At 39.6% G+C, this 19,018-nt stretch overlaps 2 protein-coding genes across 2 annotated transcripts in view; one reads left to right on the forward strand and one right to left on the reverse strand.

Moving 5' to 3' along the window:
- The window catches only part of TG (thyroglobulin), a 160,686-nt gene that overhangs the window by 46,204 nt on the left and 95,464 nt on the right, over positions 1–19,018 (reverse strand). The window lies entirely within an intron of this gene.
- On the forward strand, positions 1,138–18,661 carry SLA (Src like adaptor). The gene is made up of 7 exons (XM_074897571.1): positions 1,138–1,198; positions 7,305–7,404; positions 10,844–10,930; positions 12,289–12,392; positions 13,609–13,740; positions 15,661–15,793; positions 16,728–18,661. The coding sequence occupies exons 1-7, from the start codon at positions 1,138–1,140 to the stop codon at positions 16,945–16,947; spliced, it is 837 nt and encodes a 278-aa protein (XP_074753672.1). The 3' UTR covers positions 16,948–18,661.

The following is a 19,018-nucleotide window of genomic DNA, read 5'->3' on the forward strand; positions in this document are numbered from 1 at the left end:
TCTATAAGTTGTCTTCCTAAACTCTCTGTAAAATATCAAAAATTTATGGTATTAAGCAATATACTAAATTCTGCTAATCTTATTCCAAAAGACAATTGGTAATATAGCTTCACTAATTTCAGCAGTACTGCTTCTCAAGTTAGACACTGATCCAGCTAACACCATTGGGCTCTAGCCTGTTGTAAGTAAAGAGCAGCATACCAAAGGCAGTAACCATCTTTGAAATATTTAAGCTAGAAAAGACTAAAAGATGCAGAATACCCACACGATGCTGCTAGAGCTCCTGTTATAATTTTCACTGGGAAACTGACAGAAATATATTTTTAAAAAAAAATAATTACCTATGAGCTAGTGGTGTTGAATTACTTTGCTTTAATGTACAATTTCAAACATAGATCTTATTCTTCTCTGCCTCTGAAAATATACCATAGTGTCGGACAACTTCCACATCCAAAGGGTTTTTCTCTGTCCTCTGTCAGGGAGAATTAGAACAGGTGCAGTAAAAGCCATGAGATGGAACTGTCCCTCTCACAATATTTAGTTCCACAATTGTCTGATACTGTTTGAGATCAAACATTTTGAGGTATGGTGTTACTTTAAAAAAAGAAAAAAAAGAAAAAAGAGGAAAACCAACATTGCTCTTATTCATTAAGAGCACAACTGCACCAGGAAAAAAAAAAAAAAAGACCGAATAACGTTCTTAGCGTAGATCTATAAACTGAAAACCAGATACGTCAATCTAATTAATTTCTTTTTGTAGCTTGAGATCTCCAAATGCTGAAAAGAACATTTTGTATATGAAATGACTGTATGAGCATGGCTTTGCTGTGACTTCCTATTGTGCTGAGGTACTGGTAATGGAAACTTTTACTACTCTGCGTTCTTCTGAGCAACTTCCCTAGCTGTGGTTTTCTGCTATTCCCCTGATAAAAGCACCAAAGTGGTGAGTTTAGCAAGTATGTAAAACTCTCACATGAATTTGACATAAGAGTTCTCAAAAGCAAAACTGTATAAAATTGGAGACACCCAAACTAGGTCATTTCTCATCTGTTGGCACAGCAGGTGTTACTCTGATGTTTAATTTCAATGTCTCCTTTGATTTAGTTCTGAAAAGCTTTGACGGAATTAGAGAGCGCAATGGGAAATACTGTGAAAACGCCGAGAGCCTCTGAAGAAACAAGTGTGCCGAGCCAAACGGGTAAGCAGTCATTTAATTTCTTTCAAGAGAAAAAAATGTTTGAAATATATGGTACGTTCATCCATGTGTCTGCCTCCATCTGCCTGATGTAGTAAATGCAGGTGAGTGTGTGACTGCTGTGGGAGGAGAACATCCTTTAGACAGTGATTATTTTTAGGTACATTCAAGCTCATTTTCCAAGAAGCACTTTAATTAAAAAACCCAAATGTTAAAACTATTACTTGCTGGTGCTCCTTGAAAGATGTTCCTTCCAATTCAGAAAGCATTGAAGCACTACTTCAGAAACCAGAATTACATATTTTGACATACTCGCATGTGTTACTTCATACAAATTTGTTCTTGAAATTTGGTTTTACTTCGTTTGAGCTCAAAAACCTTAATACGCTTGCACTGAGCCTGAAGTTCACCATTAGACAGTTGCATTAAAAATAGCACGCAGCCAACTTGTCACCGGGTTTATCAATAAAGGTTATACAGAAATACACATTTCACTGGCTAGGCTGCCAAAAGGGGATCTAACACATCTGCCCTGTGCTTCCACACGTGAAAAAATCAGGTTGTAAAGCCCCTCCCATAGGCTGGTAGAGGTCAGGCATCTGAGGGGAAAAGCAAGAGTGATTCAGTGGCCTGCTTCTCCCAAACTGCAAGCGAGTAGCTGGAGAGTCACTACAGCCTCAGCTCTCATGACACAGAACGACAGACAGCTGGTACAAGAGCTGCGATAAATCACTTCCCAAAGGTGAGGAACAGAAAACAGTTCTGGTTTTTTGTTTTGGTTTGTGGGGTTTTTTTTAGAGGGGGAAGGCATTAATCAAAATTTTGGACTTTAGCATGAAAAATGGTCCAATTGGGCTGCTCATGATTATAAGGGTAGGGAATCATCCTGGTTTCATCAGTGCTGTAAGGAAACCCCAGCCCTGCTTTCAGCATGGCCAGGAACTAGCTGATACAGGCAGTCATGTAGCCCTAGGTCCTAATAAAGCAGAGACCAAATACTGTTAATGGCTATTTAGAGGCCCATAACTTGAACTGACAATTTTATATTTTTTTTTTGCGAAAAGTGCCTTATGTTGAGATTTCCAACAACTGTTGTCATGAATACCATAGCCATCAAAACGGAGACATGCATGCACTTAGAGCAGGACCTTGCTGATGATCAGGGGAGGGAGAGGTCGCTTGCCATGTCTGTCACCAAGTTTGTATTGCTCCTGCACATGGTAGAAGTCAGGACTTCGCAGGGCTAAAGCCAATTGCATCCCTTCTGGTGATTTAAATAGAACATACGCCTAAAAGATAACTCAACAAACATAGATAGGGGAAATTACCCATTTAGGAATTCAAGGCTAGATCTACTTGCACTCTCCTACATGTCTAGCACATCTAGAAAGGTGCTTTGTCAGATCCTGCCTGACCTTCTGCTGCCACATGGGGAGGGAACAAATCTCCCATAGCTGCAGTAGCGTTTGCCAAGGCCATAAGGATGTCTCAGACACTCACACAGCTGAAATTGCAGTGGATACCTATGTTTAAACACTCAAAGGCAGCTTTTTGGCCACAAAAATGATCAGAGGGATGGAACACCTCTCCTACGAGGAAAGACTGAGAGTTAAGGTTGTTCAACCCGGAGGAGAGAAGGCTCCGGGGAGACTTTATCAAGGCTTTTCAATACTTAAGGGGGGCTTATAAGAAAGGTGGGGACAGACTTTTAGTACGGCTTGTAGCAGTAGGACAAGGAGTAATAGTTTTAAACTAAAAGAGGGTAGATTCAGACTAGATATAAGGAAGAAGTTTTTTTGTGATGAGGGTGGTGAAACACTGGAACAGGTTGCCCAGAAAGGTGGCAGATGCCCCATCCCTGAAAACATTCAAGGTCAAGTTGGACGGGGATCTGAGCAACCTGAGCTGAAGGTGTCCCTGCTCATTGCTGGGCGGTTGGACTACATGACCCTTAAAGGTCCCTTCCAACCCAAACTGTTCTATGATTCTATGATTTAACAGCCTGCCTAGCTCTTTGGATTTAACTCTTAGTCTGGATCAGACCAGCATATTTCATAATGGCTTAGATGTTGCTAATTAGAATTGGGAATACAAACATCAGTACTGCCATCCAAATCCAATGAAAACAGACTTTTGAAAAGGAACTTGGTACTAAAAACAAATATTTGGGTTAATCCAGTGAGTTTGTACCTATTTGTCTTCCTGAGCAGATAAAACTCCAAATCACATCAACACAGAAGATTTCCCCCAGGCCAGGAACAGACACCTTGATTTCAGTGAGGTGGAGGATCCAATCCACAGATTTACAACAGTCCAAATAGTTATTAGGAAAGGCAGGTTTTACACTGGCTCATTTGAGTGAGTCTGAATAAAATGCAGGACTGAAACAGAAGGGAAGGAGAGGAAAGAATATCCAAAAAGAAGGGGGAAGAAAACGGATAACTGCAGTCTGCAGACTTGATCTGCAGTGTGAATGTGTTCATCAGACCCCTATAAGCCCCGCGCTGCCCAAGAGCTGCACTGAAAGCAAAACCTTGTGCTTCCCTCATCTCCAGTGCATCAGTCTTAGTCCTGAGAAAGGGAACAGTGCATATACTGCATTTCCCAAGGAGACATTCAGACTCAAAAGATGATTGAACTCCACCTGGAAGCACACTGTATGGGCATCCCTGGCATAACAGCAGCAAGGGGTCATCAGGGATTGTGAGCCCTCCCCCTCCTCTTTCCTCCCTTGGCACACTGAATCAAGGGTTAATCCTGACTGAGCTGCACCTGCATAACTCTCAGTTCCCAAGCTGGCTGGTTTAATTTGGGTACGCCAGAGCAAGCAACTCTGCAGCCACACCTTAGGGCTGCTGCACAGTCAGCCTCCCGGACACACATGAGTGCCCTCCATTACCCTCTCTGGTATACAGCATGGCATAAATCATAGTATTTCTGCTGGACAGGAAAGCTGGGATGATGCAGGGAGCTGAGCTCTGAGCAGCTCGTTCCCACTCCAGACAGGGACTGCACTGCTGCACAGCACAGTGTTTTTTGAGGGTGATGAACTGGATCTGGATGCTCTGCCTATGCTCTTCCTTCTCTCTAATAGTGCTTGTAGTCCCTTCACAGTGAATAATTTGAAACATGCAATATTCAGTCTCACGCTTTGCAAGACATCCAGGGATGCAGACATCTAAAACTAGCATGTATTTTACATTCATTTCCTACTCCTAAAAAAACCCCAGAATTAACACCTGATTCAATGGAAATGACTGTACTTCGATCTTTCCACTCTAACTTTTGAACTGTTCCATTCCAGATGTAACCTACACTTGCACTGCGGAGGAGAGATTGTGTTAGAAAAACTCGGGCAAATCTTTATTCTTTTACAACTTAAAAGTGTGGGGAAATCATCAGATCAAATCATTAGAGCAATGTAAAATTCAGATGTGGGGAAAGTGTAGTCCCTGTTTCGAGGCTTTTGTGTTTGAAAGGAGTGAGTATGGGTTCTGTGAAATGTAGAGTGTGGTGAGGTATTTTACATGACCGAAAAACCCAGTGAGGTTTGATTTAAATACCAATTAAGATGAGACCTTGTTTGTGGAGTAGGAAGGTTGAAAGGTTTTGGGTAGTACAAAACCCCTTTACTTTCACTCTAATATAAGTACATGTAGTTTTACAGGTAATGTTTGCATGGATATGGCAGCCAACACTGATTAATTCCTTCCTTTTCAGAACTACAAACTAACATGCAAAACTGAAATGAAACCAAATATAAAGATGAAAGTGTAAGCAAAGTAACACAGATCTTGCTAGAGTAGAGAAAAAGTCACATACTCTGCAGTGCATAACGAAATGCAAACCAGTGGTCTGCAAGGAAGGAGAGCAGAAAAGCACTTGTTTTTCACCCTTTCAGTATGGAAATAAAACATTCGTAAGTAAACAGCACAAGTTTAAAAAAAAACATTGTTAAAGGCAATGTCATTAAGCTAAAAAAAAAATGACATTCCATGTAGAACTGCTGTCTCACAATCCGCAATAAGAAATTAGGCAATGGCACTTTATCCTCATTCTGCAGTTCTCACAACGTGCCTTCTGGCATATATCTCTTGCAGTCCTGCGTAAAGATTTAGCTTTGTTGAAAAAAGACTCAGCACCAATACTTAAGTCTTGTTAGCCTCCAGTACTAAGCAGTTTCATAGACAGAGAAGGTGTCAATTTTTAATGCAGAACAGGGAAGCAATCAAAGGCATCCTTAGCACAGAATTTCTTCAGTATAGTTGAACTAATTGTATAATAAGTTACAGTACACTAATCACAAAGGTACTGCACTAGTCCTGTTTAATTCAGGGACACTAATCAACTAAGAAAACAATGACAACACTAATACTGAACACACTGTCAAACTAATCAATGTCTTTTCCGGACTCTACACATCTATGCATCCATAAGGATGCTCCCTAACTGTATCGTGGAGCTACTTCAGTGGGCAAAGGCTAGCAAGATTAAAAATGCTTACAGTCAGTTGTAATATTAAGGCAAAATGACCCACTACTTTGCATAACACAAGTCCCTATAATGTAACAACAAACAGCTATTCAAAATCAACTGAAAAAACACTGGGTTTTACCTCCTTTAAACCACAGATGTGGAATATTTTCATAACACTTATATTCGCATTATCACTGTTGTAAAGATAACAAGTGTAAAAATCTTTCGTCTTGAAAATATTTATTTTCAATAGACTTGCATGTTTCCTTCAGCCTTTCATTGTTTTCACTGTGAGCTATTTGTAAGAATCTGAGACTCAAAGGCTGAAAACATTAGAGCCAGTCTCCGCATTCATTCAGGATGCTCTTTCTCTAAAAGACTGTCTTCCTTAAAGATAAGTTGACAAGGAATCTATATTAAACAAGAAAAATCTATCAATATGCAAAAGTTCATATCTCTCTGGGTAATTTCTTTCACTCCTTCCCTGAATTCATTCCTATTTTTGCACATGTTGAGCTTCACAGAGTGGGCAAGTATGGAGATCAAACCACCTCTGCAAGCATACTACTAGATGGTAATACTAAGGAATGGGGCGCTGATCCTCCTGGAGGCAGAGGGAAAACTTTGTCTCCCTGTGTGCTGGTGGAGGGTACTGCCACACCCAGAGGGAAGGAGACCCCTCTTGCATGACACCTCTTGCCAGGACTTCTGCCAAAGAGCTCAAAACACCCAGCATGACATATTTCTGAATCTCCCACCTGTCAGTATTTACTGGTCACCATGGATTCCTGCTGGATGAGGAGCTCTTGAACATTTGATAGTCACAGTCTTATGCAAAGTGCCTCCTCCATCCTTCAGAAACCCAGGAGACTCAGCACGTGTCCTACACGGTGATGCATGGCCCAGAGTCATCCCAACTGATGTAAAAAGTCTTCTTATCTCTTACTGACCTCATTTCTGCAAACTGCAGCTGTACAGTGATTTAATTGTAAACATCCACGTTGCTTCTCTTCTTTAACTGAAGATAAGGGCATTATGTGCTACCTCTAGTACAGTTTCCACACAAGAGGGAACAAAGTGCTCTGACTGTTCCTCAAGCTAATTTTAAAAAATGATGGGAAATGAGCAGTAATGGGCACACTGTCATTGCCCTTGATCTAAACTGATTTCGTATATTTGAAAAGTATCAGCATTAGATGATGGAACAATTCAATATGCATCTTCCTTTCCTTAAGTGTAATGCATCAGCTTGGCTCAAAATTGTAGATGGAAGCATTTAGAGACAGTGACATTAATCAAACTGGTTACCTCCTAATACTATAAATACTTACTAATTTTGCTAGTTTCAAACTGAATATGTCCTTTAAATATGGTAATTACTAGAAAAAGTAGTCTAAATTTAGTTGCTTATAATTAACCAAATTACTTTTCAAAAAAATTTTAATATCTTCATATTCTTCCTACAAAGTTATAGGCTCATCTTTAGCTCTTTATGTTTACCAAGTGACATTTCAGAGTGAGATTTTTTCGCACTTGACCTACCATGTAAAATATAACATACATAGCGAAAAATCCGTTTCTGCTTTAGAACTCTATCTTTTTTTTAAGTGACATTTTCTTTCTTTTTTAATAGGTCAAGAGAGTGATTTCCTTGCTGTACTCTATGACTATCCTTCAGCAGACATAAGCCAACCTATATTTCATGTAGGGGAAAAACTACGTGTGCTGTCAGAGTAAGTCGATCCATTCTTTTAAAATTAGGTTTTGTTACAAATGATGCAAAGCTCTACTTTATTCACCTAGCCCAAAATGGATGCAGTTCAGCAAAACTGAGTTCAGAATTTGCAAGGAAGGATGCTTACTCATGGTGTAAATTTCCCTATAGTATAAGGATTCGAGATTTCAGAGTGTTCTTTGACTGTTGGATTCCTCTGACATGGTTTCTGAACCTGGATTCAGACTCCATTCTAAAGTAGGACTCAAAACAGAATTCTGCTTTGAAAAATTATTTTGAGAAACTATCTCCCCCCAATGTCGGTGGAAAATAGAATGGGAGCAAAACCAGTCTTAATCACATAGAAAAGAAAAATTATTCTGAGTTTCTCTATGTCAAGACTATCATTTTCTCTCTTACCCTTAGTATCCAACGACTCCTTTATGATTATGAATTTCACCGTAGATTTAAGGCAACTCTAACAAAAGTAAAATAAAAAATAGCGCTTTTTTCCATCTTAAAATTTTTAATTGATTTTGCGTTTTCTTGGGGAGGGGGGGGGAGGAAAGGTCAATGTTTTCTCAGCTAGTTCCACTTGAAAATTTATGAGCCCCAGATGGAAGTAGAAGGCAGGCCACTAGTTCAGACTGACCTTAAGCATAGTGCAGATATTGCCACACACAGCAGTGAGCACACTTCTTGAAAAGTAGAAGCCAACAGCCCTGATATTCTTTTATGCACATCTTGTATTGGCACAGTGACCTCCTAGATGTTACTCAGCCACTGTTTGCACTGCTTAAACAGAAATGAAAGATTTCATTTTTGCAGCTGGTGGAGGAAATGGATTCAAGGGGACATCAGACACATTCATAGCAGAGAAATCTTCTGAGGATTTCTAAATTCATTTAAAAAATCTCTATGTGAGGAAGTCAGAGTGTCAAATGGTTAGAGGACAGAAGTACTCAAGAGAAGTATCATAGATGATTGATGAATTGTTGGAATCTTCTCCAGGCCACCATGACCTACAAAGGTCTTTGTCAGCAACAAGACATGGGGGTTATGTGGACCCAGTACGGCTGCAGTTATGTTCTGCTGACAAAGTGCTTTCCCTGCCTCCCTGAACCTAGAGGTCACAAAGCTCAGTCAATACCACTAAGATGAATTTTCTGCTGATGGAGAGCTTCCCTAAACCAGGGGAATTCTTCTCTGGTAACTTCTAGCTGTTTAAACCTTGCTGCAGTTTATGTAACATACTCAACATGGTATAACAATTGCTTTAGCTTGGAAATTCCAGCTTAAAGCCTCACTCCCAGCTTTCAGCATCTACGAGCCCTCACAACAGCACAACTACATATGCCTTTAGCAATGGAAACTATGTGTGTGGCATTTCATATGCATACATGTGCTGCATAGTATCTACTGGACAAAACTTTTAAAAGAACTAGGCTTCGGTAGCAGCAGTTTTTATCAAGTTTGTCTGTTATGCAGTGATCAAGAGCTTCTCCTAATAGTAAATAAGAGCCGAAGCAAGCCTTGATGGGAACTTACATCTTCCTGTTTTGAATCAGGTTGTTCACAGAAGACAAGACACTCCAATGCTCTATGCAAAACACAGTGTCCTAATGAAGGACCTGTTCTTCCCATCTGGGGTATGTGCTGGTGTTTATAACAACCATATGCCTGCAGACTCTTGCTGCACATAAGCTGTAGGTATAATCTTTTTCTCAACTCATTGAAAGAAGTAAAATGCAGCGGAAGAGAAAAGCAGCATGGCAGAACCACAGAATCACAGAAACAACTAGGCTGGAAAGGACCTTGAAGATCATCCAGTCCAACCGTTCACCTAGCACTGACAGTTCCCAACTACACCAGATCCCTCAGCACTATGAACTGCATATGAAAAGCAGTCATGACCAGAGTACAAGCAATGAGGAGTCACCACAGAGAAGCCAGCATGAGCAGGCAGCATGTACTGCTTTTATAACAGCAGCTTTCAGACTTCTACCAAAGCAATTATGTACAGCAGCAATCAGCCCCACCAATCCTGCCAGGAACAAGATATATGGAATCCCCACAGAAAATACAACTCCTAACAGATATTTGTGAGTGCTCTGCGTTGTCAGGATTAGATAAGCACCACTGGCACAGTTTCTCACTCTCCACACTTGTCAGGCACCTTTCATTACAGGATGAACAACTGCATTTAACTGGCAGTAGTCAAACCAGATGCCCTCCAGTGATCCCCCCAATCTACATAGTTTCTGTGGCTTCTGCCCCAGGAGACAGACGCTGCTCTGGGACTTTCAAACATCAGAGGGATTTTTCAGGGTTAGTAATAGTATAGTTTGGAGGGAGGGAGATGGTGAGCCTCTCAGGATTTTTGTTACTGAAATTCTTGCTTCTGCCTGGGAGAGTTGTGGGGAAAAAAACCCAAAATAACCTGAACTTCTCATAGATAATTTCCCATCTGCTGGAAATCCTCAAACAAAACTTATGGGGCCCTGAAATTTCCAGCTCTGAGCAGTAGACACTTCCCTTTTTCCCTCAGCATATACATTCTGGACCATGGTCCCAGCAGCTATAACTCAGGAGGTTTAACCTAAGTGTCTTCAACTCAGCTGTTTTGACACACACTGAGACTCTGGTCTTCAGTCCTGGCAGTATCTGGGAGCGTTTATATGAATGTCCACAAACCCAGCACTCAAACACAAGACATGCTATTGTTTGGGTTCAATCTCTTAAAGGAAAAAGGTGGAGGGAACGCATCAAACATCAGCATCCTTGCACTAATCACTAAAGCTTTGCAGCATCCCTGTGAAAATGCTTGTAACCCTACCCTTCCTAAGGGATTCAAAAGCCAAAGCCATCACTCAGTCCCACAGCAAGAACCTAAGATATATCAGTCAAAAAATATGTCAAGTCACCTATGTTCAGCTATCACGTTTTTTTTTTTTTATTGAAGTTTGGTCAGCAACTCATTGAAGAAAAGGAAAAGAGCAAACTGACTGAAAACCTGTTCCCAGGCAGACAGGATCCATCTGCTGAGTATTTGCTACTCTGATGGTACAGGATTAACTACAGGGCTGTCCAGACACAGAACACTCAGCCATAAACTGAATATCTTGGATACCAGTACAAGTCTAGCTGTGGGAAGGCAGAGCACAGCATGGTTTAACCACTGAGTATTTACCCTTCTTCTTTTAACTACAGAAAAATGTTTCATTACTTACGTAATTTAAATGGAACAAATGTGGCTTATTTCTGTGTCCAAATTTAATCCTGATGTAGGTTTAGAAATGGAACTACTCTAAATGAAACAAACTTGGGTCCCTTTATGAACATGTAAATTCAGTAACACAGACAGGAGGTTACAGGCTAATCTGTGTCTTAACTAATTTCTAAAATGAGGAAACTCTGGAAGTACATCTGAAAATATCCCTTCTTTTGCTTTCACACAGTGAAGGAGGCTGGTGGAGAGTCCATTCCCTCACAACAGGTCGAGAAAATTATATTCCAGGAAAATATGTAGCAAAGGTTTACCATGGGTAAGTAAGTGCATTTGTTACAGCCTTTCAACACTATGTCTCTACTTATACTGCCCTGATAAATTATTCAGTGTCATAATCCAAAAAAATGCCAATAGTGACTAGACAGACAGAAATTTTATTTATTGACAGTCTAAAATATTTCATTGGAAATCTGAGAACATCAAATCCACATCTAAATTTAGATTATATGAAAAGGAAAATCCTAGTTTTAAATGCTGTAAAGGATCAAAAACCCCTCAAATGTCATATAAGATATTTAAAATACTTCTGTTCCATGGACTGATCTCTAATTTTAAGACCTTGATAAAGAGCCTATTTAGAAATAATTTTTAGTGCTTACAAAAAGTAAAATTTAAGCTAGAGTTGCTCATGAAAAACAGACCAAAAAGAACAAATAGAAAGATTAGCAGGTCATTCAAGAATGTAAATTCTCACACTGGAAGGGCTAAGAAATGTTTAGAGGTTTCTTGTTGCCCTAGACACCAGTCAGGGAAAAAAAAAAAACATTAAAGCACACACTTAAAACTTTTCTGGCAAAAGTTTTAATACCTGTTTAGTTTTAAGCATATGAAGTGTGAACTTCACTGCGATTTATGCAGTGCTTAAATTATAATATGCATTTATATCCTCCTAAAATAGAGCTTTCCCAAAGACAAGACACAGGTACGATAATGGAAGCTACTGTCTGAAGCTTCCCCAAGATCATTTTGCTGATAGCAGACTAGAGCAAACACACAAGAACAACTTTAAAATAAAGTGCCAGTAACTCCTACACCAGCTAAGCAAGGTCAGCTACATGGTTAGACACTAGCTGTGGCAAAATACGTCAGAGCATGAAGATATGGTGAAAATCAGTAGGAATGATTCCACTTTCTCTTATCCACAAAGCCAATTAACTTAAATGGCTGGACTGTTCCCTAGCACACGCAGGGTAATTGTATTTTATTTTGGGTTTATTTACGATACAATAAAATACAATCTGGGGTTAACAAAAGTGGTTTTAATGAAAAACAGGGATTTAACTACTGCCACAGATATGCCAACAATATACCACATGGATATGTCCCCAACAATTCAGATCAAGACAGCTCAAAAAGTTTTGTTTATGCTAATAAGTCCAAACCTTATTCGCTCTTCTCTTAGTCTCACAAAAGTTAATAGAACTCAAAGAGAGCAAGATTTTCTCCATAAACTGGGAAAATATGCCTGGACATAGTTGAGAAAATAACTACAGAAAGCCACACTGTTATTTTTGCAGTCACTTTTCCTGGCTAGTGCTGCACTTTCACGGCCACATGCTGCTCTCTATTTCACTGGTGTCCATATTTCAGAATTTGTTTTTTCCTGCTTCACAGCTGGTTATTTGAAGGGCTGGGAAGAGAAAAAGCAGAGGAACTTCTACAGCTACCCAACACCAAGGTCGGCTCCTTCATGATCAGAGAGAGTGAAACTAGGAAAGGTGAGAAAATACGATTTTTTCCCCCTTGATGTCAGGCATCAACAGTTTTACAGCTCTTTAATTCACTCCCTCCTGTTTCATATGGATCAGCCCAAAACCAGAAAAAGTATGTAATAGGAAGGCAAAGGCACCCAGTGCAGCATGCCAGTCCTCACCAGTCACCTACGTTACAAGCGATGCTGGAAGCAGGGCTAGCAATGGCCATGGAAAGTTCCACAGGCATCAGCACAACAAGACACAGTTGTTTAAACACTATTATTTACTTTGGTCGCATGCAAAGCTTGTTAGGCAGTGCGAGGTTTCAAATGGAGGAAAAGTCATAGCTTTGCCTTGGTCCACAAAAGTTTGCCTGAAGAAACTATAAAATACACACCAAACAGTGGGGATGGCTGGTAAGTGTATTTCCTATATAAACAGGTGGTTCTTTTATTTACTTTTTTAAAATGACATGCCTTCAATTTTTATTTTCTTTCATAGCAATAATGTTGCTACATGGGTATTGTACTGTACACACCTTACAGTTCTATTCTCTTCAAAGGGAATACATCTCCCGTTGTGCAACATGGTATCTTCCCTTTTTCTGAAGCACCAGAACACATTTTAATATCATGATACCACAGTTAGAAGGGAATAATAAAACATCTACTCTGATCTCTTACATATCGCAGGTCAATTAGTTTCATAATACCTGTACTAAATTTAAAGAAATTTAGTATCAACATTCGGTCCTTACCAACTAAATGCTGTACATTTAGTTGTTGTTGAAAAGGAAAATCCAAGTTGTCATCTCCTGCCAGGATTGCATTATTGGGTATCAGCTTCTGCATTACTGGGAGCAAACTACATCTGCATATACGAGTCTGATGTCCCTCTTCAGGGGAAGGCAAACTATTTGTGTAAAGGCCTGTTTCCTTTACACCACTTCAAAAAAGTCCCATACCAGCAAAAATAAAGGAAAAAAATCACCAGCAATTTAAATTCAAACAAAGTCTCAGGACCTAAATTTGGGTCCTTTATTCCCTTTGTTATACTTAAGTATATATATATAAATATATCATATAAGCAGAAATTAGGATGGCCACTAATTTTTTTTCAGATCTTTCTGGGACCTTTTGGATCATGTCAGCACATTTTAGAAATACAGTGGTTGTGGTCACTGCTATCCATCCAGAATTAGTGCCCTACTTCGGTGTCATTAGTTCTCCTCTTTCTCCAGGGTTATACTCCTTGTCGGTGCGGCACAGACAAGTGAAACATTACAGGATCTTCCGCCTTCCAAATAACTGGTATTACATTTCTCCACGGCAAACCTTTCAGTGCCTTGAAGACCTTGTGAATCACTACTCAGGTAAAAAGATGCAGAATAAACATATTTTCCACTGGCAACTGTAAAACTATCAAAGGTCCAGGACCTTTGCCTATGTCTGAGACTTGCAACTACTGTCACAGAACAAGTAATGGAAAAACTTTTGATTTATATCTTTTGCTTTATTTTTGATCCTAAATGCAAATATGCTACCTTTAACAGTACAACTGAAAACAACCCAAGAACTCAGCTAAATAAAGGCAGATAGGTTCTGCCCGTATTGGTATATGGTATTGTATGGACATGTCAGTAACACTATTTGGTCCAAAGGCTAGTGTCTAGCACTTCCTTAAACAACTTTCAGATATAATTTGGAGGTTAGCACAGGCCAGGGACGCCCAGCCCATGTCAGAGCACAGCTAAAGTTAAAGTCTGGGTGTACAATAATGTTAAGCTCTGAAGATGGAAGTCATGGTTCTGAGACCCAGGGCCAGAGTTCAACTCCTGGATGACTTTGTTTACCAGTATGGACATGTCTGCCAGTTAGTTATTTACCATATAGACAGAGAGATATCATCAGGACATGCAAGACCAGGTTCTGCAATCTTGCTTCTCTTAGGAACCATTACATCAGATGACCTTATCTGCAGCAGAAAATTCTCATAAATGTTAATTTGTTCCCTATTACTTTAGAAGAACATGGGTGGATTTCATCAGCATAAGTTATTTTAAGGGGCTCAAGCTGTTAGATCAAATCTAGACTCAGCTGTCATTTTTACTAATATCAGTCCAATGGATGACACCGGTTTTCAATAGTTTTCCAGATTTATGGCAATCTAACCCATGTCAGAGAGATAACTTGGCAAATGATACAATTAAGTAGCTGTAGTTACCATGCATTAAAATGAGAACATTTTAAAAAGAGGAAGGAAGATTGCAATAAGTTAATTGCATAAGTCACAAGAGAATAATAGGTTCTGTGCTTTAATTAGTAATGGTACTCCGTAATCTTAAAAGTGTAAAGTTACTGTATCTGTGTATTTCATACATAAATGAAAAAGTGTGTTGGCCAAAGAGTACTTTGATAACCTGGGGAGAAAATCCATATTCACATTCAAAACATGCAAAAGAAACTTTCAAGTCCAATGATATAAACAGAGGAGTAAGAATTTGGACATGACATTTTTTTTAATACATTTTAGTTAGCTGACACCTTTCTCCACTTAGAAAGAAACTAATAATCAAAGCCTAAAATTCGGGATGGGGAGGAACACAAAGCTTATAACAATTAACAATTTTTTTTGAGTTATAGGTGTAAGAGGAGATATGGTGAGATTTAGCTCTCCTCCTTCCCCTACCATGAGATGATACAGAATCTCACCCTGAAATAAGGCTAGTGTAAAACACGAGCATTCAGCCATGACGTTATCTACTCTGGCAGAAGAACATATGTGATGTTTCTAGTGGAGCAAGCAGCAGAGGATAGAGAGAAGAAACGTAGATGAAAGTAACGTGTGAACCTTGATTCATTCCACAGCCATGTTCCACAGCAGAATCGGTGCACGTGCAATCCAATCTGAGTGGCTACATCTTGCATTTATTTCACACTCTCATTATCACAGCTGAGACAATGGGGCACAAAAGTAGAACTCACTGAGGACTCAGAAAACCTGGGTTTAAGTCCCTGCTCTGTCAAACTTCCTTGTAGATTTCAGGCAAGTCTTTCTGTGTCTCAGTTCCTCACTTGTTTTGTGGGAAATACACCCCATGATAAATTAAAAGCCAAAAGTATGAGGAAAGGAAAAAGTTAAGTCTGTATTACAGTGTCCTTGCTGAGAGATCACTATTTATTTACTACTACTGTGTCCAAAAGTGTTTATTTAAGCATGCACCAGGGAAGTAAAACAGTGAAGATAACCGTGAGCAAAGATTAACTGTCTGTGTATTCATTTCCCTGTTCAGAAGTTGCTGATGGTCTTTGCTGTGTCCTTACAACACCTTGTCTTACCCAGTGCACTAACAACAACAGCGTCACGAATCAAGTTCCTCCTGTGATGATGCGGAATAAAAATTTCAACTGGAGAAATATTCACAGGTACCACGTACAACACAGGCTGCCAGAAACAAGATTTTTTCCAGACTTGCATATACTTGGTTACAGAAGAAACAGCCACTTCCTTCTCCTGAGACCAGTTTTAAAGATTAGACAATCTTCAAAGCTGCTGACAGCAGGCTGACCCATGAAAACAGGATGTCCAGCTTTCTAACTGATATTCTTGGTCTTTGAAAGGAACTACAGTTAGCATTCTGTCATTTCTCCTGTGCAGATAAGAGTATGGCCACATATGCAATCCCTTTGGGACTCATGAGTCCTCTCCACCAAGGGGGCAAGATAAAGAGCTACTCCATAAAGCCTAGTCAGATCCACCACCAAAGGCACACTGATGTGCAATGGCTTACCAGTGAGCCCCGGTAGTTCCCATGGTGGCTATCCATGTAGCAGCACAAGTGCAATGGACACGTTATTCCAGCACGAATCCTTCCTGCTGTGTCTCTCTCAATACACAGCCCAACCTGAGGTTCATGAGATTTCTAATATCATGACTGCAGCTAGGGAAAGTAGGTCAGGTTTCAGAAGCTGATGAAACAACCACCTTCAGAAACAAAAGCACCTCTTATTTCTGAAGTGTAAATTTCCCTCCTCTACTCTTCCTTCACAAAGCCTATTCATGTGCTTACAAATGCAAGAAAATTCTGTACAGCATCGAGGCCATTTTTCCTACAGATTAAGAAGAAAGAGAAAATATATATATGTTATTTTCTTTTCAGATGCCAAAAAATATTTAGATACTACTGCTGTACTGATTGTTTCGGAAAATCGTTAAGTGACAGAAATGTTTGGTGATTTATGAGACAGGAAATTTTTTGTACAACATAATTAACATCATTTGGTTTAACAACTGCTAATATTATACTACTAGGCTCAATGCAAGTAGATGAAATGATAACAAAATTTTGTTCTTTTAAAGGCTGGAGATGACTGAAGATACTGCAAGTACCCTGGCAGCAATGGATGATTCTTGTCTCAGCTATGGCCTGAGGGAAAGTATTGCTTCCTACCTATCCTTAACAGGGGATGACAATACTTCTTTTGCAAGTGCCAGAAAGAAGAAAGCTCAATCCCTGATATACACAGGGAGCAAACGAAAGAGTACCCTTCACTTGCCACCTACGTACTATGAAGACTAAATGTAAGACAACCGGGGGGAAAAAAAGCAACTGGGGGGTTAGAAGAGAAACTCAGAGCATCCTGTGGTCCTGCAGTCCTTCAGCAGCTGAGAGATACAAGGACATCAGCTGATGATCAAACTCTGGCAATGATTGATTCTGCATTTCCTCTTCTGAATGTTAACCAGAGACCTTCTTAAGGGTGCTATGTCAGACCCGGCATATGCTGGGAACATCCCCGCTGCACCTGCAATTAGAACCTGCTCACAAACAGGATAAACAGGGATAGACTCTAAGTCAAGAGCCAAGTGAGGCAGATGACTCTTCAGCAAGGGCGATGCCCACCATTCTACAAAGGTGATCACATAGGGAAGGACTAACTACAGCTCAAGAACTTACTCTGGTATTCTCCACAAAGCTGAGAACTGCCTTTACAGAACCTACCTACACTGAAAGCAGAAGCCTATTTCTTCTCTATATATAATCCTTGATTGTCATTGACAATGAGGCAGAAAGTCATCAATAACCCCAAAAAAGTATCTAACATCCAGCATCCAAGAAACATCCAATTATATTGACTCCATACTTTTGTCTTTTTTGCTTTTTAGGGGAAAAAATGAAAATCATTGACTTTCCAAGTGGCATTTAATTCAACAACTGGTAACAGCCTGCAGTGTCACAAAATGGTCACAACATTAAGAATAGGCTTAACTCACTGAGAAAAGCAGTTCCTGCTTAGCCTTGACCTGGGAGTACAGGCATATGCAAAAGCATAACGCAGCTGCTCATAGTCTAGCAGATATACAACAGAGAACAAAGGGGGTTTTGAGCAAAAAATAAAATGTGGTAATATCATGCCTAAGTGCAAAGTATTCTTGCAAAGGTGTGACCTTTTATGTGTAGAGGACCAAATTTTAACCTTATCTCCTGAAGCCACCCCCTGTATTTATGTATAATATTTATATTAATAGCAGCTTTTTAAATAATGAAACTAAGAGAGAAAATCAGCAATGGTGGATGTTAAAGAGTTTCCTGAATGTCTTGTCTGAAGGGAGTTAGGTCAAATAGTAATGACACATTTCATCAAACTGCTTAAATATTTGCAACTCGGTTATCTGAAATTTCATGAATTAGACCATTTTTCTATATATATATGTACTCTTTTCTAAGTGATAAAGCAGCAACTAGCATGATCCTTTGAACCTGACTTGTGATTGCTTTCTAAATCAAGTAGTCACTCATATCTGGGGTTGCAAATGCTGCAATCTATGTTCTCAAGTCGAGATCTTTTCTATCTAATATTCTGTCATACCTTTTTGCACAGATTTGAGTAATGAAGGTTTGGAGAGATAAGGAATTGGAGTTTTTTATATATGTATAAATATATTTCCTCTGTAAATATCTCTCAGCACAAATCTGTGTTCTCTTTAGATCTTGTAACAGATCACATGCACTATCAAGAGAGATTCAGAAATCAAAATAGTTCACAGCCTATTTAAGCATATTTCAGAACTTAAAAGATGAATGTAATTTGGCTGGTAAACATTGAACACCACAAAGCAAAATGAACTCAGGAACTCTAGGTGTTTGTATAATCTTATTACTGTTATTGATCATTAATATGTTATGGTGACTGCATTTTATCCAGTGAACTGTACATGGGGAGCATTACAGATTGCTAAGTAATGACTTATATTTATTCATTAAAATAATATCCAATAGTCACTTTGTATTGCTTTTAGAAAATGGAAAACCTAACGTGCAACTAGTACAAACACCCAGACTTGCAATGATGCTGCCAGAAGGTATCTTTGATGGAATGTGACAAAAGAATACAAGAGTCCATGTAACTGGGGAGCGGTAGGCACATGCTCTGTAGGAAGGGGATGAAACATGACAACAGGTTCACACAATCACAGATTGGTTCGGGTTGGAAGGGTCCTCTGGAGGTCACCTGGTGCAACCCTATTGCTCACATAGGGCTACCTAGAGCTGTTTGCCCAAGATGATGTCCAGACGGCTTTTGAATATCTCCAGAGATGGAGACTCCACAGCTTCCCTGGTCAATCTGTGCCAGTGCTCGGTCACCCTT

This window comes from Athene noctua, chromosome 2 (genome assembly GCF_965140245.1).
Source record: "Athene noctua chromosome 2, bAthNoc1.hap1.1, whole genome shotgun sequence".
NCBI lineage: Eukaryota > Metazoa > Chordata > Aves > Strigiformes > Strigidae > Athene > Athene noctua.